The 25261-nt window shown below is 44.4% G+C and overlaps 1 protein-coding gene across 35 annotated transcripts in view; it reads right to left on the bottom strand.

Moving 5' to 3' along the window:
- Positions 1 to 25261, bottom strand: part of DTNB (dystrobrevin beta) — a 384446-nt gene that overhangs the window by 231190 nt on the left and 127995 nt on the right. For all 35 annotated transcript variants that reach the window (XR_010600030.1, XR_010600034.1, XR_010600025.1 and 32 more), the window contains one exon: positions 18382 to 18548. Coding sequence is in view for 15 of the 35 variants with exons in the window: in XM_065590084.1 (XP_065446156.1) it covers positions 18382 to 18548 (167 nt within the window). In the remaining 20 variants the exon portion in view is untranslated. The remainder of the gene's footprint in view (positions 1 to 18381; positions 18549 to 25261) is intronic.

Here is a 25261-nt window from a genome sequence, read left to right as displayed (position 1 = left end):
CTGATACTGGAACAAATAATTCAACAATCAATTGGTAAGCACTTAAGAGGATAATAGGGTAATAAATAATAGACAAAATGGATTTGTCCAGAACAAATCATGCCAAATTAACCTAAAGGACCTGGAGATTACAATGGACGAGAAGCTGGAAATAAGTCAGCAGTGTGCCCTCGTTGCCAAGAAGGCCAACAGCATATTGGGCTGTATTCGTAGGAGCACTGCCAGCAGATAGAGGGAAATGATTACTCCCCTCTATTCGACACCGGTGAGGCCACACCTGGAATACAGCATCCAGTTTTGGTACCCCCATGACAGAAGGGATGTGGACAAATTAGAGAGAGTCCAGCGGAGGGCAACGAAAATGATTAGGGGGCTGGGGCACATGTCTTACAAGGAGAGGCTGAGGGAACTGGGGTTATTTAGTCTGCAGAAGAGAAGAGTGAGGGAGGATTTGATAGCAGCCTTCAACTACCTGAAGGGGGGTTCCAAAAAGGATGGAGCTCGGCTGTTCTCAGTGGTGGCAGATGACAGAACAAGAAGCAATGGTCTCAAGTTGCAGTGGGGGAGGTCTAGGTTGGATATTAGGAAACACTATTTCACTAGGAGGGTGGTGAAGCACTGAAATGGGTTACCTAGGGAGGTGGTGGAATCTCCTTCCTTGGAGGTTTTTAAGCTCAGGCTTGACAAAGCCCTGGCTGGGATGATTTAGTTGGGGATTGGTCCTGCTTTGAGCAGGTGATTGGACTAGATACCTCCTGAGGTCTCTTCCAATCTTAATATTCTATTCTAATTTCCTTCTTTGACAGCAGTACTGGTGAAGTGGATGACAGGAAGCTGTACAAGTGATTTATCTTCATTTTAATAATGTTTTTGATACAGTCCCATAAGACATTCTCATAAACAAACTGGGAAAATGGGTCTAGATGAAATTACTAAAAGGTGGATGCATAATAGATTGAAAGACCGCATTCAAAGAGTAGTTAGCAGTGGTCAAACTGGAAGGTCCTATCCAGTGGGATTCCACTGGGTCTGTCCTGGGTCTAGCACTATTCAATATTTTCATTAATGCCTTGGACAATGGAGAGGAGAGTACGCAAAACCTGCAGACCATATCTTTGCTGCTATGATGATCAGTACTCCCACAACACACTTTTTAAGATCCCTAGGTCCTACACACACCTATCACAACATGTGGTGTATCTCATCCAGTGCACCAATAACAACTATGTGGGTGAAACCAGACAAACACTACACTTTTGAATGAACTCACACAGAAAAATGATAAAAGACAAAAACATCATCTCACCCATAGGTGAACACTTTTCACAAAATGATCACTCTATATCTGACCTCTCTATCCTCGTCCTCAAAGGAAACCTGCACAGCACCTTCAAAAGATGAGCCTATGAGATTACATTCATAACTTTGATAGATATTAAAATGATGGACTTAATAAAAACCCAATGTATGGTTTATTACAACAATCTGTAACCTAACCCCCCTTTTTTGTCCTATAACTGGAGAGATGTCAATGGGCCACTTCACCTTGAATGGTCTCTTATCCCAGGTCTACACTAGCGGGGGGGTCAACCTAAGATTTGCAACTTCAGCTACACGAATAGCGTAGCTGAAGTTAGTGTATCTTAGGTCAACTTACCTGGCCGTGAGGACGGCGACGAGTCGACTGCTGCCGCTCCCCCCGTCGACTCCGCTTCCACCTCTCGCAAGCTGGAGTTCCGGAGTCGACAGGGAGTGCGATCGGGGATCGATTTTATCGCGTCTACACTAGATGCGATAAATCGACCCCCAATAGATCGATCGCTACCCACAGATCCAGCGGGCAGTGAAGATCTGCCCTTAGAATATGTGTTAACTACTTATGCCAATCTGTTCCACCTTGTATTTAGCTGTGACACTCTGAGACCAGGTCTACACTGCCAGTGACTCTGGACATCAAGGCACTTTGCAGTCTGTTCCTTGTAGATCCCAGGTCTCCTTCTCAGGCCACTGTAGCACTCTATGTCAGGGGTTCCCAACGCGGTGCCCGCAGGCGCCATGGCACTCGCCGGGGCTTCTAAGTGCGCCCGCGTATTGGCCGGCGTACGAGCATCCGCCGAAATGCCACCGAGAAGCAGCGTTATACAGAGGCATCGCCGCCGAAATGCCACCAATTTTTGGCAGCATTTAGGTGGTGACACCTCTGGATGACGCTGCTTCTCGGCGGCATTTCGGCGGCGACGTCGCCTATTGACGTTGCTGCTTGTCGGTGGCATTTTGGCGGATGCTCGTCCACCGCCACGGTCCTCCGTGGTTCATCGTCTGGTATGCCAGACGAAAAAGGTTAGGGACCACTGCTCTATGTGAAGACAAGCCCTGAGTATCTTTCCCAGACCGGAAGAAGAGCCCTGTCACTAGAAAACTTGTCTCTTTTACCAAAAAAAGTTGGTCCAATAAAAGATATTACCTCATTCACGTTGTCTCTCTAATATCCTGGGACCAACACAGCTACAACACTGCAAACATATTTCACATGAAGTCTAACACAGCTCTTGTATTTATTTGAGCATGGACACAGTTTGCCCTCTGCTGGGGAAAGAAACTATTTAAAATTGTACTGAATATGACCCTCTTCACTTGGTTTTCAGGGCACCTGGCCAATATCGTTACAGTTAAGAATTTTATAGAATGATTTGCAAGTCACCTTTAAAAGATTTGACAGGGGACAGTAAGTGAGCTAATAATACAAAAGAACGGTTTCTAAGAGAGAAAAATGCTCATAGGACCCTATTGCAGCTGTAAGTCCAGCACAGGCAAACTCTAAATTACTTAGGACAGTGAGCTTCTCAGGACAGGGTTTCTTATGTGTTTGTACAGTGACTAATATAATGGGGCCCTTATCAGGGCCCAAGACACTACCACAGTACAAATAAACAACTACATTTACTTTTAGTTGTATTATTAATAGGTTCTCAGAGGCCACTGGATTAGAATGCTCTATAAATAATAAATATTCTATTCTTCTTCTGAAATAGAAAGTGTTTTAGAAAGAACAAGGCATTACTGCACTGAAAAAGAGGCTTCCAAAAGCTACAGCTTTTTAGCTGGTTTCAGCAATTTCAGAAATTGTTCTTCTGACATAGAATATACTCACCACAAAGGGGGAACACCTTGACTACCTTACTGCAGCAAGCCAAACAAAAGCTTTTTTTTAATAACATCACCCATGTTTAAATCAATTTTCTAATGTCAATGGCCTGATTTTCAGACATGCTGAGCACTCACAATTAATAGGTCCCAACAACAACAAAAAGTCAAAATATTCCAGAAGTCTGTTCATAAGAAAAGACTTTGAAATTGTAACTAAGTAAAATATTATTCAGCTAAGCATAACCACCAGTTTATTTCTTCATCAATGGGACTTTTCCTTATAAAAATACTCTAGACATTTCTACCTGAACTTGCATATTTGTAATATGCAGTTCACAATATCCTGTATAACCCAGTCACTCTCTGAGGTAGTGGCTTTGCCCTAGGTGTCCTCCCTTTCCCTTCCTCCAGACAAAAAGGGTGGAGTGGGCCCAATCAGCCCTCAGTTCCTTCACCCCTATAAAATCCAGGTGTTACAGAACTCTGTAGTAGTAATGAGGAGGGTGGGTCAAGGAATCTGTGGACAATGCATCTCAAAGAACCACAGTTACCATTGTATATGTAACCATTCTTTCTTCAAGTGATTGTCCACATGGTTTCATTCTTGGTGGCTAAGAAGCAGGTATCTATTTACTTGGAGATGGATAAACGGAGTCCTACTTGACTAACGACTGACGGACAGCCCTACCAAAATGGTCATCTGATCTGGAAGTCTGCACTATGGAACAGTGAGCGGTAAATATGTGGCTCACACTCCATGTAGCTATTCTATATACCTTCGGTATGAGAATGTTCCCCTCACAGACAGCAGAGGCTGCTTGAGCTCTAGTGGAATTAACTCATGTCTCTAGGAGGATGTTTCTTGTCTAACTCATAACAAGTTCTTATGCAGTCAGAGACCCACTTGGATAAACTCAGAGTGGATACAGGATGCACCTGGACCCTGTCAGCAAGAGACAAACAGCTTAGATGTGTTCCTGAATATTTGTTTCTATCTGAATAAAATGACAATGCTCTCACTACATCCAGTGTGTGAAGCTTTGTTTCACTTCCAGTAATGTGAGGCTTAAAAAAACTGGGAGGTGAATGGACCAATTTATATGGTTTTCTGATACCTCCTTAGGCAGGAACTTAGGCTATGGCTACACTTACGGCTGCGTGTAGAGTACAGGCACTCTACATGTAGCTACATGTTACAGTGAAAAGCAGGCTGTGTCCACACTTACTTGTCACTGCTGTGTGCAGCTACATACTGCAGTGAAAGGCCCGGCAATGGCTTTCCCTGCTGCCAGAGCCTCTCACTGCAGTGGGGAAGAGCAGTGTCGACACAGAAGGCACTGCTTGGGCAGACAGAGAGCCCTTGTAGAATACATATCTTGGGGATTCGGGCATGTAGGACACTCTGCTACTCACCTATGCCGTTCTCTCCAGCCGTACTACTATCTATACTCATGCTACCTGGGTGTGCAATGTCTCTATGCTACACACCACTGTCAGAGTAGACATACCTTTAGGGTCAGATATAACGTTAACCCTGTACTTGAGAAAAACAGTATAAAGATCTGAATCCTTCCTACCCTCTGGCTCATGTAACGACCCCCAGGAAAGCAGTTTTCAGGATGCTGACAGAGATGGACTAACTCACATTTTGAGACACCGCTGAACATAGGCGCCAACTCCTTGGGTGCTCCAGGCTGGAGCACCCACAGGGAAAAATTAGTGGGTGCTCTGCACCCACTGGCAGCCAAGCTCCTCCCCCCCACCTCACCTCCTCCCCGCTCCTCCGCCTACCTCCCAGCGCTTGCCGCTGCCAAACAGCTGTAGCAAGGTCTGGGAGGGAGGGGGGAGGAGCGGGAACGTGGCGTGGCGTGCTTAGGGGAGGAGGCAGGGCCAGGGGCAGAGGGGGGGTCAAGCACCCACCGGTGCCAGTAGAAGTCTGCGCCTATGCCACTGAAGGTCTCCCCGAGTCTGCATCGATTTCTCCAGCAGGAAAATTTCAACTTTGCCTCCCTTGCTCTCTGGCTGCACTTGCAGTAAGAATGACTCATGGAATGATGTTCAAGAATGTATTCTTCCCAAAGATATACTAACACTGAGGGCAACCATTATTGATGGATATGGCAGTGTAACATGAAAAATGGTTGCATAGGTCTTAACACTTGGTGACTGGCTTTCTGTCATAATTCTAGAACTCTTGTATGGTGGGAGGAGGCTACTAAAAATTCACTAACTAAAATACATTTTTAATAGGCCACTGAGAAAAAGAGAACTTAATTAACTATTCTAATGCTAATTAATAACATTAAATAACTAAGCTACGTTAACCGCACAGTGCACAAGAGAAGCAGACACTACCAATATTTCAGTCTTGCAGCTACAGGCAGTAACAAGGAACTGAGGGGTGACAAGAGCCATTTAGGTGGCAGGTAGGGCTGTCAATCGATTTAAAAAAATTAATCGTGATTAAGCGCACTGCTAAAGAATAATGGAATACCATTTAAATATTTTTGATGTTTTCTACATTTTCAAATATATATCACTTTATATTGTTTTTGATTACAAATATTTGCACAGTAAAAACCAAAAGAAATAGTATTTTTCAATTCACCTAATACAGATAATGTAGTGCAATCTCTATCGTGAAAGTTAAACTTAAAAATGTAGAATTATGTACCAAAAAAAACTGCATTCAAAAATAAAACAATGTAAAACTTTAGAGCCTACAAGTCCACTCAGTCCTACTTCTTTTCAGCCAATCGCTCAGACAAACAAGTTTGTTTACATTTGCAGGAGATAATGCTGCCCGCTTCTTGTTTATAATGTCACCTGAAAGTGACAACAGGTGTTTGCATGGCCCTGTTGTAGCTGGCATTGCAAGATATTTACATGCCAGACACACTAAAGATTCATATGCCCCTTCATGCTTCAACCACACTTCCAGGGGACATGCGTCCATGCCGATGACAGGTTCTACTCAATAACGATCAAATTTTCATCACCTGTGTCAGATGCCACCAGCAGAAGGTTGATTTTCTTTTTTAGGTGTAGTTCTGTAGTTCCCACATTGGAATGTTGCTCTTTTAAGACTTCTGAAAGTATGCTCCACACCTCATCCCTCTCAGATTTTGGAAGGCATTTCAGATTCTTAAACCTTGGGTCGAGTGCTGTAGCTATTTTTTAAAATCTCACATTGGTACCTTCTTTGCATTTTGTCAAATCTGCAGTGAAAGTGTTCTTAAAAGGAACAACATGTGCTGGGTCATCATCCGAGACTGCTATAAGATGAAATATATGGCAGAATGCGGGTAAAACAGAGTAGGAGACATATAATTCTCCTCTCCCCCAAGAAGTTCAGTCACAAATTTAATTAACACTTTTTTTTTTAAGGCACATCATCAGCATGGAAGCATGTCCTCTGGAATGGTGGATGAAGCATGAAGGGGCATACAAATGTTTAGCATATCTGACACGTATATATCTTGCAATGCCAACTACAACAGTGCCATGCAAATACCTGTTCTCAGTTTCAGGTGACATTGTAAATAAGAAGCAGGCAGCATTATATCCTGTAAATATAAACAAACTTGTTTGTCTTAGTGATTAGCTGCACAGGAAGCAGGACTGAGTGGACTTGTAGGCTCTAAAGTTTTACATTGTTTTGGTTTTTGAGTGCAGTTATGTAACCAAAAAAAAAAAATCCACATTTGTAAGTCGCATTTTCCCAATAAAGAGATTGCACTACAGTACTTGTATGAGGTGAATTGAAAAATACTATTTCATCATCATTTTTACAGTGCAAATATTTGTAATAAAAAATATAAAGTGAGCACTGTACAGTTTGTATTCTGTGTTGAAACTGAAATCAATACATTTGAAAGTGTAGAAAAATATCCAATAGTATTTAATAAATGTCAACTGGTATTCTATTGTTTAATAGTGTGATTAAAAGTGCAATTAATTGCAATTAATTTTTTAATCGCAATTAATTTTTTTGAGTTAATCGCGTGAGTTAACAGCAATTAATCGACAGCCCTAGTGGCAGGGCATGAGGGCACCTCAGACAAAGGCAAAGCCCCAGCAGACACTGCTAGCTAAAAAGAATCCAACATCACATGCACGAGTACTGAGAGTGCAATGTGTGGAGATGATTACTCAAAGAATTCCCCATTGATATGGGATCAGAAAAATGCATCGGGTTATTAATGCTTGTAGTGTTGTTGAAGCCATGTTGCTTCCAGGATATGAGACACACAATATGGGTGAAGTAATATCTTTTGTTGGACCAATTTCTGCTGGGAGAAAGGAAAAATATTCAAACTTCAGAGATTGTTTTCAGGGGCCGAGTGGCTAGGCAGCAGTTCTGCAGAAAAGGACCTAGGGGTTACAGTGGACAAGAAGCTGGGTATGAGTCAACTGTGTGTGTTCTTGTTGCCAAGATGGCTAACGGCATTTTGGGCTGTATAAGTAGGGGCACTGCCAGCAGATCAAGGGACTTGATCATTCCCCTCTATTCGGCACTGGTGAGGCCTCATCTGGAGTACTGGGTCCAGTTTTGGGCCCCACACTACAAGAAGGAAAAATTGGAAAGAGTCCAGCGGAGGGCAACAAAAATTATTAGGGGGCTGGAGCACATGATTTAGGAGGACAGGCTGAGGAAACTGGGATTGTTTAGTCTGCAGAAGAGAAGAATGAGGGGGGATTTGATAGCAGCCTTCAACTATCTGAAAGGGGGTTCCAAAGAGGATGGATCTAGACTGTTCTCAGTGGTACCAGGTCACAGAACAAGGAGTAATGGTCTCAAGTTGCAGTGGGGGAGGTTTAGGTTGGATATTAGGAAAAACTTTTTCACTAGGAGGGTGGTGAAGCACTGGATTGGGTTACCTAGGGAGGTGGTGGAATCTCCTTCCTTAGAGGTTTTTAAGGTCAGGCTTGACAAAGCCCTGGCTGGGATGATTTAGTTGGGGGTTGGTCTTGCTTTGAGCAGGGGATTGGACTAGATGACCTCCTAAGGTCCCTTCCAACCCTGATACTCTATGATTCTATGATCTGAAGAAGAGCTCTGAAGCTCAAAAGCTTGTCCCTTCCACTAAGAGAAGTTGGTCCAATAAAAAATATTTCCTGACCCACCTTGTCTCTCTCACTTTATTAAAACATTCAGACATGGCACCAGGACTTTGCAACAGCCTAAAAATCACTAGAGTGGAACATGAGTCAGGAACAAAACTCACTGTAGACCAATTGCTGCTGCAGTTTTAAATACACACGTGAAGAGAGGCGGGATGGTTTTATGCTTGTGAAGTCTGATTATTTCTCAAATATTTTCAGATTTCCAGAAGGAAAGTACTAGAGAAGTGCAAAATATTATTAAAAACATCAAAGAGTCTTGTGGCACCTTATAGACTAACAGACGTATTGGAGCATGAGCTTTCGTGGGTGAATACCCACTTCGTCGGATGCATCTATAAGGTGCTACAGGACTCTCTGCTGCTTTTACAGATCCAGACTAACACGGCTACCCCTCTGATATTAAAAACATGACATTAGTGCAATAGCTATGTTGCAAACTAATATCCACTATATATTCTATCACTCAGAGATTTTAAAGCCATTGATAATCTAGTCTCTGCTTTCTAGGATACGGTCCCCCATTCTGGGACTGTATATTAATAACAAACAAAATGTCAGGCCAAATTCTGACCCAGTTCATAGTCAAAGTAAACTGACTGTGAGTTAATGATTCTGGGTTGGATTTTCAGTGGAGCCACTCTGCAGTCACTCAATGAAGCCTCAACTGATCTGAAGCATCACTAATCCACTTGTTTTACCTCTACCCCCACTCTCCTACGCTCGTTGCATCCCAAGTTAACCCAGTAAAACCACTCTTAGTTAGGAAGTGCCTGCAAAGTTGTACTCCACTACACACACTGATTCTGCTAAAACCGCTTTTTTTGTTGAGCCCACGATGAAAAAGTCTCCATTTGGCCCAGTAACAGCATCTAATGGAGTTCTTCCTGCTGCTGAGAATGTCCTGTACAACTGAAGAGCATGTTCATTCTAAGGCACATGCCCACCTAAATACCAACCCAAGGTGTAGTGCATGTGGACTGGGATAGATCTGATCTCGCTGTTGCACTGGGTCACCAGATCGGGGAAGGCAGGGATGGAATTGGTTAGTGGGAGGACATACGGAAAAAACTGGGGAACCAGGATTGTCTGGGCCTGCAGGGGGTGATCAGAATTACCATCACTCTGTCTTGTCAAATCTTTTGCAGTACTTGAAACAGGAGCGGTAGCGGAGGGAAGGAGTAATTGAGTTGGTATGACCAGGGGATGAGCAGGGCATCGCCCTGGGAATGATGACTGAGGGCTCCCCTGGAGCAATACATCTTGCATTTGCTATTCACCTGTGAAGCAAATAGGGTCACCCATCAGGAGAAGAGGTCATGTACTAGCGAATTGTGAAATTCCCATTAGTGGTCAATTGCAAAAAGGTCTGAGTGTGTCCCAGAAAGTTAGTCTGTGGACAAAAAGTTCTGGTGGCTGATGCACCTATTCCAGAGATTGACCGCATCTGCACATAGTGCAGTGGATCTTGTTTTTCCATGTTTGTTGAGATAAATAACAGTAGGGGTGCGGTCTGACATGATGAGAACATGGTGGGCGCAGATGAAGAGAAGAAAGGATTGGCATGCCTTTCTCACAGCTCAGAGTTCCAGGATGTTTATGTGAAGCCTGGATTCTCAGGAAGCCCATGTTCCTTGAGCCATGTAGCTATCCAGATGGGCCCCGCAGCCCACCGGGAATGGGTCAGTGATAATTGTCTTGTCTGGGGAGGAGGGAAGAAAGGAACCCCCACACATACACAATTTGGATCTGTCCACCACTGGAGGGATGATAGTACCTTGGTGGAGACTATCAACATAAAATCCATGAAGTGGCAATTTGGCGAGTAAACAGACTGGAGCCATGTCTGGAGGCAGCAAAGGTGGAATCAAACGAAGGGGCTCACATAGGTACACGAAGCCACATGGCCAAGGAGAGACATGCAATTCCTGGCTGGTACATACAGATTGTTCACAATGTGAGTTATGATGCCACTCATGGTCTGTAACCTCTCTGCGGGCAAGTACGATCATGATATGACTAAACTTATGGTAGCCCCAATAAAGTCCAGAGACAGCATGGGGTCGAGAATCAATTTCTCAACATTGACGCTCACTCCAAAGGAAGAAAGGAGATTGAGTAACACGAGGTTGACGCATGGGCTTCTTGTCTTGAACTTGCGGAAAGGTTTAGATCATCGAGATATGGAAATACGAGGACACCATAATGTCTGACAAACTACTACAATGGAAAATACTTTGGTGAAGACTGGGAGCAACGGCTATTCTGAAGCGGAGCACTCTGTATTGGAAATGTTGGGTGTCCACTGTGAATCTCAGGAAATATCTGGGGGCAGGATGAATATCGATGTGAAAGTAAGTGTCCTTTATATTGACAGCTGTAAACCACGTGCCTTTCTCTAAGGATGGAATTATTGCTGCCAGAGTGACCATATAAAACTTGATTTTGTGGATAAAGCAACTGTGGTATCAGAAATGGAGGATTGGTCTCCACCTGCCTTTCTTCTTGGGTATCAGGAAGTAGGTTGAGTAGAATCCCATTCTCTGATATTCCGGAGGAACGTGTTCTATTGCTCCCCATTGTAACACATTCACCTCTTGGGCGAGAATACTGTCATGAGAGTGGTCCCCAAAGGGGGTCAGAAAGCAGGATTTTGAAGGACAAAGCATGATAAACTCGATTGTATAGCCACGGTGGATGACATTCAACACCCATCTCACGTCTTGTGGGGTGCCGATGATGGTGGTACCGATGGATCAGTGCCCCAAATTGCTGGATCCTATTGCTTGTGGGTCTTTTTCTTGTGCCGATGGGGCTTAGCGCATGCTCTTGTAACCCTTGGGCCGCACTAGTGGAAAGAGAATCTATCTTCTTTCATCTGGAGGAAGACTTAGTCCCATGCTTATGGGTGTGCTTCCTTACCTCCCAGTTATATAATAATAATAATAAATAATAATAATAATAATAAATGGAGATATCCTATCTCCTAGAACTGGAAGGGACCCCGAAAGGTCATCGAGTCCAGCCCCCTGCCTTCACTAGCAGGACCAAGTACTGATTTTGCCCCAGATCCCTAAGTGGCCCCTTCAAGGGCTGAACTCACAACCCTGGGTTTAGCAGACCAATGCTCAAATCACTGAGCTATCCCTCCCCCCTCAAGTTAGGCCCCACCATGAGGTCCATGGGGGTGGTTCCACCAGCACCAGAGTTGGACATGGCAGCAGGAGGCTCACTCCTCGCTGAATCAGGATTGGGGAGGGGGGGTTCCCTGGCCTAAGTCCAAGTGAGGTCTCGTGGCAAGCTCCATGAGAGGCTTCCAGATGCAAAGAACCCTTCCTTCTTGGGTGCAGCTGGGGAAAATCTGGCAAATACTCGCCTGGCCACAATGTGAGCTTCCCCCAGGCAGTAGAAACAATGTTGGTGGTTGTCACTGACTGAGACAAACGCGGGCAGGAGGCACACAGTTTGAAGTTTGGCATCCTGGGCATAGTCCGGTACCCACATGTTGGTACAGAGGGTGCAGTTTGGAGGTGGGGGGGCTGAAACCCCCTAAAATCTATCTAAAAACAAGTACTACAACTACTGACTATTAGCACTAAGATGAAACTGGTAAAACTCATAAAAACTATGTACAACTATCCTTTTAAAAAGTGCCTCAGAGACAAGGACACTGAAAGTATCGATATGGACAATGTGGCGGAGAGAAGGAACAGGAGACGTGCTCTGTCCGCCCCACCCTTTATCGCCTCAGTGATTAAACTGTTAGCATCTTATCCTAATATGTTGTTCTTTACATGTAATCATGCAAACTATAAAAAGCATGGAGAGATTGTAACTTACATGGGGTTCACAGTAAGTGAAGAAGGAATATAGGACATGACTGAAGTAGCTGAAGTTCTTAACTGTTAATTTCCAAGTTTTTGCACTTTGAAAGGATTTTTTTTTTTTTTTTTTTGCAAATGAGTTATTCTACGAAAATTAATGTTGTGGCTATTAGGATTGAAATGTGCATCGATACCTAACTATTCAATCTCAAATAATTCTTCGGTGAGCTTAAACACAAATAGGAAGCTTACAAGAAGTGGAAACTTGGTCAGATGACTAAGGAGGAGTATAAAAATATAAAAATCAAGCATGCAGGGGTGTAATCAGGAAGGCCAAAGCACAACTGGAGTCGCAGCTAGCAAGGGATGTGAAGGGTAACAACAAGGGTTTCTACAGGTATGTTAGCAACAAGAAAAAGGTCAGAGAAAGTGTCGGACCCTTAATGAATGGGGGAGGCAATCTAGTGACAGAAGATGTGGAAAAAGCTGAAGTACTCAATGCTTTTTTTGCCTCTGTCTTCACAGACAAGGTCAGCTCCCAGACTGCTGCACTGGGCAACACATTATGGGGAGGAGGTGAGCAGCCCTCAGTGGTGAAAGAACAGGTTAAGGACTATTTAAAAAGCTAGACATGCACACGTCCATGGGTCCAGATCTAATGCATCCGAGGGTGCTGAGGGAATTGGCTGATGGGATTGCAAAGCCATTGGCCATTATCTTTGAAAACTTGTGGCGATCGGGGGAGGCCCCGGACGATTGGAAAAAGGCTAATGTAGTGCCCATCTTTAAAAAAGGGAAGGAGGAGGATCCGGGGAACTACAGGCCAGTCAGCCTCACCTCAGTCCCTGGAAAAATCATGGAGCAGGTCCTCAAGGAAACCATTTTAAAGCACTTGCAGGAGAGAAAGGTCATCAGAAACAATCAACATGGATTCACCAAGGGCAAGTCATGCCTGACCAACCTGATTGCCTTCTATGATGAGATAACTGGCTCTGTGGATATGGGGAAAGTGATGGACGTGATATATCCTGACTTTAGCAAAGCTTTTGATACGGTCTCCCACAGTATTCTTGACGAGTTAAAAAACTATGGATTGGATGAATGGACTATAAAGTGGATAGAAAGCAGGCTACACTGTCGGGCTCAACGGGTAGTGATCAATGACTCAATATCTAGCTGGCAGCCAGTATCAAGTGGAGTGCCCCAGGGGTCAGTTTTGTGCAACATTTTCATTAATGATCTGGCTGATGGGATGGATTGCACCCTCAGCAAGTTCGCAGATGACACTTAGCTGGGGGGAGAGGTGGATATGAGGGAGGGTAGGGATAGGGTCCAGAGTGACCTAGATAAATTGGAGGATTGAAATCAGATGAGGTTCAACAAGGACAAGTGCAGAGTTCTGCACTCAGGAAGGAAGAATCCCATTCACCGGTACAGGCTGGGGACCGACTGGCTAAGCAGCAGTTCTGCAGAAAAGGACCTGGGGATTACAGTGGACAAGAAGCTGGATGAGAGTCAATAGTGTGCCCTTGTTGCCAAGAAGGCCAATGGCATATTGGGCTGCATTAGTAGGAGCATTGCCAGCAGATCAAGGGAAGTGAATATTCCCCTCTATTTGGCACTGGTGAGGCCACACCTGGAGTGTTGAGTCCGGTTTTGGGCTCTCCACTACAGAAAGAATGTGGACAAATTGGAGAGAGTTCACCAGAGGGCAACGAAAATGATTAGGGGGCTGGAGCACATGACTTATGAGGAGAGGCTGAGGGATCTGGGATTATTTAGTCTGCAGAAGAGAAGGGTGGGGGGGATTTGATAGCAGCCTTCAACTACCTGAAGGGGGGTTCCAAAGAGGATGGAGCTAGGCTGTTCTCAGTGGTGGCAGATGACAGAACAAGAAGCAATGGTCTCAAGTTGCAGTGGGGGAGGTCTAGGTTGGATATTAGGAAACACTATTTCACTAGGAGAATGGTGAAGCACTGGAATGGGTTACCTAGGGAGGTGGTGGAATCTCCTTCCTTAGAGGTTTTTAAGGTCAGGCTTGACAAAGCCCTGGCTGGAATGATTTAGTTGGTGTTGGTCCTGCTTTGAGCAGGGGATTGGACTAGACAACCTCCTGAGGTCTCTTCCAACCCAGTATTCTATTTAGTCTGCAGAAGAGAGGAGTGAGGGGGGATTTGATAGCAGCCTTCAACTACCTGAAGGGGGGTTCCAAAGAGGATGGAGCTCGGCTGTTCTCAGTGATGGCACTGGAACGGGGTTGCCTAGGGAAGTGGTGGAATTTCCATCCTTAGAGGTTTAATCTTCTATGATTCTATACCTGGAACTCCCTCCTTAAATGTCCCCCTAGTTCATTTAATCACAACTTGAAACTGATTTCTTCCACTTAGCCCACCTAGGATAATCTAAATGATTGAGTTCACCATCAAAAAGTGATTATACATTCATAGATTTTTATGGCCAGAATGGGCCATTCTGATGATCTCATCTGACCTCCTGCAAACATGGACCATAGAACCTCACCAAGTAATTTCAATCAAGCCCACTGTTTGAGCCATGACATACCTTTTAGAATGACATCTGGTCTTGATTTACAGAGAAAGTGGATGGAGATTCCACCAGCTCTCTAAGTAAACTGACCAAATAGTTATTTACCCTCACTGCTAAAAATATTCATCTTATTTCTAATCTGAATTTGTTTAGCTTCTGCTTCCAAATATTGGATATCATTATGCCTTTTTCTTCTAAATTAAAGAGCCATCTACTATCAGAAATCTCTTCTCCATGTATAGGTACATGCAGGTCATGATCAAGTCATTTTCAATCTTCTCTTGGATTAAACAGATTTAGCTTCGTAAATCTCATGCCACAAGGCCTGTGTGATGGGGTCTACCATGCCTTCTTTGTCCCCTGCTGGAGGTGTCTATGCCCTGTGCTCAAGGAAAACCTACTCAGATCAGGCTACCAACAAGACTTAGTCCTCCAGAGCTTAGAAGGGCCAGGACGAGACACTGAATAATCAGGAGCCAGCAGTGTAGTTAAGAATCCTTGCCTGCTCCTTCTCAGGGGCAGCACTGGGTGAGACTGGGACAGAATCATAGAATCATAGAATCATAGAATATCAGAGTTGGAAGGGACCTCAAGAGGTCATCTAGTCCAACCCCCTGCTCAGAGCAGGACCAATTCCCAGCTAAATCATCCCAGCCAGGGCTTTGTCAAGCCGGGCCTTAAAAACCTCCAAGGAAGGAGACTCCACCACCTCCCTAGGTAACGCATTCCAGTGTTTCACCACCCTCCTAGTGAAATAGTTTTTCCTGATATCCAACCTGGACTTCCCCCACCGCAACTTGAGACCATTGCTCCTTGTTCTGTCATCTGCCACCACTGAGAACAGCCGAGCTCCATCCTCTTTGGAACCCCCCTTCAGGTAGTTGAAGGCTGCTATCAAATCCCCCCTCATTCTTCTCTTCTGGAGACTAAACAATCCCAGTTCTCTCAGCCTCTCCTCATAAGTCATATGCTCCAGACCCCTAATCATTTTTGTTGCCCTCCGCTGGACTCTTTCCAATTTTTCCACATCCTTCTTGTAGTGTGGGGCCCCAAACTGGACACAGTATTCCAGATGAGGCCTCACCAATGTCGAATAAAGGGGAACGATCACGTTCCTCGATCTGCTGGCAATGCCCCTACTTATACAGCCCAAAATGCCGTTAGCCTTCTTGGCAACAAGAGCACACTGTTGACTCATATCCAGCTTCTCGTCCACTGTGACCCCTAGGTCCTTTTCAGCAGAACTGCTACCTAGCCATTCGGTCCCTAGTCTGTAGCAGTGCATGGGATTCTTCCGTCCTAAGTGCAGGACTCTGCACTTGTCCTTGTTGAACCGCATCAGGTTTTTTTCTGCCCAATCCTCTAATTTGTCTAGGTCCCTCTGTATCCGATCCCTACCCTCTAGTGTATCTACCACGCCTCCTAGTTTAGTGTCATCTGCAAACTTGCTGAGAGTGCAGTCCACACCATCCTCCAGATCATTAATAAAGATATTAAACAAAACCGGCCCCAGGACCGACCCTTGGGGCACTCCACTTGAAACCGGCTGCCAACTAGACATGGAGCCATTGATCACTACCCGTTGAGCCCGACGATCTAGCCAGCTTTCTATCCACCTTACAGTCCATTCATCCAGCCCATACTTCTTTAACTTGGTGGCAAGAATACTGTGGGAGACAGTATCAAAAGCTTTGCTAAAGTCAAGAAATAACACATCCACTGCTTTCCCCTCATCCACAGAGCCAGTTATCTCCTCATAGAAGGCAATTAGGTTAGTCAGGCACGACTTCCCCTTCGTGAATCCATGCTGACTGTTCCTGATCACTTTCCTTTCCTCTAAATGTTTCATAATTGATTCCTTGAGGACCTGCTCCATAATTTTTCCAGGGACTGAGGTGAGGCTGACTGGCCTGTAGTTCCCCGGATCCTCCTTCTTCCCTTTTTTAAAGATGGGCACTACATTAGCCTTTTTCCAGTCATCTGGGACCTCCCCCGATCGCCATGAGTTTTCAAAAATAATGGCTAATGGCTCTGCAATCTCACCCGCCAACTCCTTTAGCACCCTCGGATGCAGCGCATCCGGCCCCATGGACTTGTGCACGTCCAGTTTTTCTAAATAGTCCCGAACCACTTCTTTCTCCACAGAGGGCTGGTCACCTTCTCCCCATGCTGTACTGCCCAGTGCAGCAATCTGGGAGCTGACCTTGTGCGTGAAGACAGAGGCAAAAAAATCATTGAGTACATTAGCTTTTTCCACATCCTCGGTCACTAGGTTGCCTCCCTCATTCAGTAAGGGGCCCACACTTTCCTTGATTTTCTTCTTGTTGCTAACATACCTGAAGAAACCCTTCTTGTTACTCTTAACATCTCTTGCTAACTGCAACTCCAAGTGTGATTTGGCCTTCCTGATTTCACTCCTGCACGCCTGAGCAATATTTTTATACTCCTCCCTGATCAATTGTCCAATCTTCCACTTCTTATAAGCCTCTTTTTTGCGTTTAAGATCAGCAAGGATTTCACTGTTTAGCCAAGCTGGTCGCCTGCCATATTTACTATTCTTTCTACACATCGGGATGGTTTGTTCCTGCAACCTCAATAAGGATTCTTTAAAATACAGCCAGCTCTCCTGGACCCCTTTGCCCTTCATGTTATTCTCCCAGGGGATCCTGCCCATCTGTTCCCTGAGGGAGTCAAAGTCTGCTTTTCTGAAGTCCAGGGTCCATATTCTGCTGCTCTCCTTTCTTCCTTGTGTCAGGATCTTGAACTCGACCATCTCATGGTCACTGCCTCCCAGGTTCCCATCCACTTTTGCTTCCCCTACTAGTTCTTCCCTGTTTGTGAGCAGCAGGTCAAGAAGAGAAGCTCCTCAGCGCTAGCACAGAACCCAAGGGCCAGGTCAGGGCCATGCCCTGAAGCACTTGTCTTAGCATTTTGCTTGTTTGTTTAAAGGCGCAGACAGCCGAATTCTGAGTTTTGTAATCTTAGTTAATTGTTTAGAGACTGATGCCCAAGCTTATGGCACCGGCCACCCTGCTCCAAGCAGGTCACAACTTGTGGACTAAGACAGGGGGTGGCTGCAGCATTAGGCTTGGTGTTATCAGGGTTGCTACAGAATCATCCCACCTGTGACATCCTGTTTTCCAGACCTTGAATTACTAGCTATGACTTGGGATGTGCTCATCATCTCGTGGTCTGGTGGACTATTAATCTAAACTTTACTGCGCACGTATCTTAGATTATCAGATTCTTGGGTTAAGGATTGGTCTTCCACAATATATACAGTCCAGCTTCATGCACAATGAAAACAAACATTTATTTTAAAGAGATATTATTGTTCAAGAACACCACTTTGCCAAAAAGAGCCCCTTGTGTGCATAGTGTTTTCTTGCTTTGTGATGACATCAAAATTACGGTAGGCTGGTAAAAAGAGGGATGTAGGAAGGTATGGTGTTGGGGAAAAGAAGAAGACAACAAGTGCTTTGTTTTATATGTCTCAGATTGCAAGGCACTTGAGAGCAGGAACTGTATCGTCAGCGCTGAGCAAAACGATAATGTCAAATAATTAAATAAAATTACGTACAACTCACAGAAAAGTGTAATGTGCCTCTTTATAAGCTCCTATTTAAAAACCTTTAAGATTTAACCTGTGATTCTACACCTATTACAAAAACATCTTTAGCTTTCAACAGAAACGTGCATAGAGATGACCAGGGCATTAATACGAACAAAGCTGGATTACCCAAGAGGAATGCTCCTTCATCTGATGTTGGTTGCTATGAGGGCCATTGGCATGGCCACGCCAAAAACAGGTTTGACAGAGCTGGTAGTTGTGGCACTGTTGGCATCGGTACCGGAAACCCATCATGCTCTCACACCGACAATATGAACATTCCACCGGATGGAAGACTTCAGGGGGGGAAAAGCAATAAGAGAATCTTAAAAAGTGTTATTTTACTATGATCTGAAAAACCACACACAATAAAGCTGAGTCCCCAATAAGGATGAAGTTCCTAAACATCAATATAATTGGCTAACAATTTCATACTTATAAACATTATTTACATTAAACAAGTTAAAATAATGTATTTCTATTAAATGTGTCCCTATTCAGATATTGTCTGATCTTGAAATCTGTATGCAAGTTCGACAACCTAAAGTATACACAGTACACAAAGGATTTTCAAACCTAAAAAATGGGAGCCTACCAAAGAATGTGGTGAAAGTCCCACTGCTTGAGACTTTAAAACTAAATTGGCTAAAATACTTAAAGTACTGAAAGGAACAATCCTGCAATAGCAGGGAGATGGACTGGATGACAGTCTTTTCCATCTCCATTATATGAGTCAATCCCAAGATGATATATGTTGCACAGTGTTAAAATACAGCCAGTACCCAGATATAAAGTTGAGTTCTGAGTTTATTTTTGAGCACCCAAAAATATACTAGGGGCCTTGACAACAAAGAAATTGTCCCTGTACCAAAGAGTTTACAATCTAAATTAGATGTGGCAAATAGTGAGGGTCATAAACAGACCAAAAAAGGTGGGGAGAATAAGATGGGGAAAATGATGAACAAACAAACAAAAAAAGAGCATATAATTATTCTGCAAGGCACATATTCCTCTTAGTGGTTCTGTTGACTTAAGTTTTTCCTTTCCAGTTTTATTCATTTCTTTAATTTACCTTTTCCTCCCCTTCATTCTTCATATAAGAGATAACAGAAGTGAGTTTTTAGGAGAGATGGAATGAGGTATAAATGAAGTCAAGGAGGTAACTTGAAAATGGAATAAATTTGGAAAGGGGCAGCATGGCGATGGAAATGGAAGAAGGGTACAAAGGAAACATCAAAGCTATCAACAATATTGGAGTGGAGAGAATGGGGTAATGCATAATGAAAACATGGTCACTGATGCAGACTTGGGCCAGAAGCATAGGGTCTTGAATCCAAGGATAGGGAATTTCAAGATGATATGCTGGGCAACAAGGAAACCAGTGAAAAGATCTTTTGGAGTGAAAATGAAGTCAAAACCAAAAGGTGAGGGGAAATCATTTTGGTGTCAGCATTTTGAATGGACAGCAGGGAGCAAGGTAAGTATCTACAAGATTGGAGAGGAGGAGGTTACAATAGTCAATATCAGCTATTATTAGAGCATGGACAAGCAATTCGGTCATCAGATTGAGAACATAAGAACAGCCATAGTGGGTCAGACCAAAGGTCCATCTAGCCCAGTATCCTATCTTCCGCCAGTGGCCAATGCCAGGTGCCCCAAAGGGAATGAACAGGACAGGGAATCATCAAGTGATCCATCCCCTGTCGCCCATTCCCAGCTCCTGGCAAACAGATACTAGGGACACTACCCCTGCCCATCCTGGCTAATAGCCATTGATGGACCTATCCTCCATGAATTTATCTAGTTCTTTTTTGAACCCTGTTATAGGCTTGGCCTTCAGAACATCCTCTGGAAAGGAGTTCCGCAGGTTGACTGTGCGTTGTGTGAACAAAATACTTCCTTTTGTTGGTTTTAAATCTGTTGCCTATTCATTTCATTTGGTGATCCCCCGTTCTTGTGTTATGCGAAGGAGTAAATAACACGTCCTTATATACTTTCTCCATACCAGTCATGATTTTATAGACTTCTATCATATCTCCCGTTAGTCATCTATTTTCCAAACTGCAAAGTCCCAGTTGTATTAATCTCTCCTCATACAGCAGCTGTTCCATACCCCTAATAATTTTTGTTGCCCTTTCCTGAACCTTTTCCAATTCCAATACATCTTTTTTGAGATGGGGTGACCTCATCTGCATGCAGTATTCAAGATGTGGGCATACCATGGATTTATATAGAGGCAATATGATATTTTCTGTCTTAGAATGGAAAGAAAATGGTGGAAATTTTTGTAACATTGTTATGAAAAGAGACAAGATTGAGTCACAGCCTGGGTATAGGAGAAATAAGGTAGAATTGAAAATGATCCCCAGGTTACAGGCCTAGGAGGATGGAGGGCTGCTATCAACCATAATGGAGTGGGAAAGAGTTTGTGAGGAAAGATTATGAGCTCAGTTTTAGCTATGTCAAATTTCAGATGACAGTGATCCATACAGGGTGAGATATCTGAGAGAGTGAGATATGCAAGACTGACCTGCAGGAGACTTGTCTGGATGGAGAAGTATATAAAAATTGTCATTTTAGACGTGATAGTTAAACTTATGCAAATGGAGAAGAGAGGATACCCAGGGATAAAATGTAGAGTGAGAAGAGTAGGGGGACAAAAACAATTTTTCTAGGAAGAGGAGGAGAATGACACCAAATGACACACTAAAAAAAGAAAAGCCAGTGGTAGGAGAATGAAAAGAGGACAGTCACAGAAAATGAGAAAGGATATCAAGGAGGAGGAGATGTCTGCAGAAAGGTCAAACAGGATGAGGATTAAGCACTGAGACTTAGTTAAGAAGAGAATGTTCAAGATTTTGGTGTGAGAACATTTTCTGGGGCACATCAGCATGTGGATGAAAGGCAGAAGGTTGAAACTATAGCTCAGATGGCAGTGATATTGAGAGAGAGAAGTGCTTTGATGAACTTGCTGCTACAGTAACAATGACTGTCATTCACATTTCTATTCTCAGATTGTCCTCCTAGACTTGACACCAACAACTGTGGTTGTAAAAAGGACAATATATGGCAGGTGTGGCCAAACTTACTGACCCTCCGAGCCGCATACGACAATCTTCAGAAGTTCAAGAGCCAGGGCATGTCTGCCAGGGCTCAGGGCTTCAGCCCTGCAGTGGGGTGTTGGAGCTAAGGGCTTGTGCCCTGTGGGGAGGAGGGTCTCAGGGCTTCAGCCTTGCAGAAGGTGCCTATCTGGGCTCGGAGTTTCAGCCCCACTCCTGCTGAAACCCCGAGCCCCAGCAGGTGCGCCCAGTGGGGTTGAAGCCCGAGACCCACCGCCCTGCTGGGAAGAAGCCCCTAGCCCCACCACACCACCGCAGGGCAGAAGACCTGAGCTCCCTCCCACTCCAGTCTGGTAGGCAGAGAATGGGAGAGTTTGAGGGGCTCTGCAAGCCACACTTCAACTGTAAAAGAGCCACAGTTTGACCACCCCCGATATACGGCTATGAAACTTCATTCTATCCTGAAAGACTTGGGCTGGCCACACTGATCTACACATTCATGATCTATAGATTTGATTATTTTAAAATAATATACCTAGGGAATGAAATTGCTGGCCCAAAAAGTCTTCAGTTAATTAAAAATGTAGCTACTAACCTAATTAGCACCACATGCCACCAAAAGCCAATCAACCCTAGTGCTTCATTCCTTTCAAAGTTTCATCTTAAACACTAAGTGAAGTTCAAAGCTTTGATTGTTAGTTTTCTTCATGCAAACAGCCTAGACTACAAGAGAGACAGCCTCACTCTTCACACCTGCTTTCCACTGGAACAATGGAGTTGTCATGAATGAGATTTTTAGCTAGCCCAGGAATGAGGCATTCCTGGAACACATCAGAATGATCACAAAAACTCACTGCTATCAGAATGGGTGTAACACACCCTCCAAACTAGCTTCTACAATTGACCAGGTACACACACAAGCGTTCCCTCCCCACCTAGGGGAAAGAAACTGACATCTTAGAGGTACGTTTCTTCTTCTGTTCGACTTCCGCCATCTTGGCCGCGTCTCTTCGGAAAAGCATCTTAGGTTTTTTCTTTTTAAATCCTTGGAAGGCTCATCTTTGGACTAACTCTCCTGAGAGCTGGCTGGAGAAAATCTCAGAAAGATAGGTCTGAATCTGAATTTCAGTGAAAGTTGCTGCACATTTCCCAAGACAATGAATACGTCTTTCTAAGCTCTGCAAATGAGGCATTCTGCTCCACTCATCTTGTAGGGTTTATCCACCATCTCCCCAAACAGATGATGGCCTTTGGAGGGCAAGTGGGAAAAAACAGTTACATACCTTCTTGAAACTGCTATTCTTTGAGATATGTTGCATATGTCCATTATACTGTAGATGTGTCAAGTATCAGGGGGTAGCCTGATACTTGCATCCGAAGAAGTGAGGTTTTTACCCACGAAAGCTTATGCCCAAATAAATCTGTTAGTCTTTAAGGTGCCACCAGACTCCTTGTTGTTTTTGTAGATGTGTGCACACCTTGTGCACTGGTGCTGGAGTCGGCAGCCCCACCCATGGCCAAGATCTTCGTGAGCCAACTAAGGATATAAAGGGCAAAGTCACCCCACCCCTTCTTCAATTCCTTTGCACTGGAACCCAATGATAGACTCTGACACATCAGGGAAGGATGGTGGGTCACGTAATTGATATATGAAACACACCGCGAAGAACAACCGTTACAGGATGGTAAGTAACCATTTTTTCTTCAAGTGCTTGCATTATGATATAGAGAATGCCCAAGCTGTTAACACAGGAGGAGGGGCTCAGAGCCTTATAGAAAGAGGGACTGTAGGACTGCCTTGCCTAGATCTGCATCTTCCCTCAAGTTGCAGAGTGCATATGGTCTAGTGAAAGTATGAACTGAGGACCGTGTTGCTGCTCTACATATGTCCATAACAGGGATGTGTGCCAGAAATGCTGTTGAGATTGAATATGCTCTGAGCAAGTTTGCTATGAGTCTATAAGGAGATATTACTCCTTTAGCAGCATAAGCCATTACGATGAAGAGCCTGTGTTGTGACTGGATGATGCTTCACTCATGCTGCATATGACAAGAACAGCTAGGAAGAAACCTGCAAGGGCTTTATCCTATCCAAGTAAAAAGCCAACATGTGCCAGACACTGAGGGTGTGGAGTTTTCTCTCATACCTGTTCACATGCAACTTTGGAAAGAAAACTAGCAGACAGATTGGGTTAGGTGACAGTCAGAGACCACCGTGGAGAGGAACTTCCAAGGAGCGTAAGCTAGACTTTGTCTTTGTGAAGAACATGTAAGGTGGATCAGTGACCAATGCATTCGGTTCACCAACCCTCTTGGCAGAGGTGATGGCCACTTAAAATACTACCTTCACTAATAAGTATAGAAATGAGCACAGTGCCAAAGACTCTGAAAGAGGGTCCATAAGCACAGATAACTCCAAATTCAGATCCCACAGAAGTGTTGGGTCTCAGACTGCTGGAAATAATCTGTTTAGAGCTTTCACGAATCTGGTCATGATGGAGTGAGTAAAAATAGTCCTGCCACTTATAGAATCATAGAATATCAGGGTCGGAAGGGACCTCAAGAGGTCATCTAGTCCAACCCCCTACTCAAAGCAGGACCAATTCCCAACTAAATCATCCCAGCCAGGGCTTTGTCAAGCCGGGCCTTAAAAACCTCCAAGGAAGGAGACTCCACCACCTCCCTAGGTAACGCATTCCAGTGTTTTACCACCCTCCTAGTGAAATAGTGTTTCCTAATATCCAACCTGGACCTCCCCCACTGCAACTTGAGACCATTGCTCCTTGTTCTGTCATCTGCCACCACTGAGAACAGCTGAGCTCCATCCTCTTTGGAACCCCCCTTCAGGTAGTTGAAGGCTGCTATCAAATCCCCCCTCATTCTTCTCTTCTGGAGACTAAACAATCCCAGTTCCCTCAGCCTCTCCTCATAAGTCATGTGCTCCAGACCCCTAATCATTTTTGTATATGAGGATGAAAAGCTAAAGTGGTCTCCAGATGCACCTTAACAGAGCTGAGCATCAGACCCAACTTCTTAAGGTACCAAAGATAGTCCAGGATTGTCTGAACACTGGTTTGAGTTGGGGACACATTTTCGGAAGCTGTCCAGATGGAGAAATGCTTTTATTTGCTCAAGTAAGTAGCTCTAGTGGAATGTTTTCTATTGTTAAGGAGAACATACTGACCAATTCATTTCCTCTGTACTCAGTCACCAATGAACGATGCTGTGAAGCTCAGCCCTTGAGGATTTGGAGGCAACACTCGTCCATGACTGTGCATTAGGAGGACCTTTGTCACTGGCAACAGTAAGAGTTCCTGAGTGGACAACTTGCAGAGGTCTGAAAACCACATCTGCCTTGATGAGACTAGAGCTACAAGGACCAATCTGCCATGTTTCTTTCTTGAGCTTGATAATGACCCTGGGAATCAGGGACACGGGTGGGAGTGCATAAAGGAGGTCCTTGTCCCATGGACAAAGGAAAGTGTCTGATAGGGATCAGGTGGCTGTTTTTTGCCCTGGAACAAAACTGGGCACACTTCCTGTTCTGCTTTAGCAAAGCTTTTGATACGGTCTCTCACAGTATTCTTGACAGCAAGTTAAAAAGGTATCGGCTGGATGAATGGTGGGTAGAAAGCTGGCTAGATTGTCAGGCTCCACGGGTAGAAATCAACAGCTCGATGTCTGGTTGGCAGCCAGTATCAAGCGGAGTGCCCCAGGGGTCGGTCCTGGGGCTGGTTTTGTTCAACATCTTTATTAATGATCTGGATGATGGGATGGATTGCACCCTCAGCAAGTTCACAGAGGACACTAAACTGGGAGGAGAGGTAGATACAATGGAGGGTAGGGAAGAGTGACCTAGACAAATTGGAGGATTGGGCCAAAAGAAATCTGATGAGGTTCAACAAGGACAAGTGCAGAGTTCTGCACTTACAATGGAAGAATCCCAAGCA

The sequence above is a fragment of the Chrysemys picta genome, chromosome 3 (assembly GCF_011386835.1).
Source record: "Chrysemys picta bellii isolate R12L10 chromosome 3, ASM1138683v2, whole genome shotgun sequence".
Lineage (NCBI taxonomy): Eukaryota > Metazoa > Chordata > Testudines > Emydidae > Chrysemys > Chrysemys picta.
The sequence above is the reverse complement of the archived record's forward strand: the minus strand, read 5'-3'. Positions and strand labels throughout refer to the sequence as shown.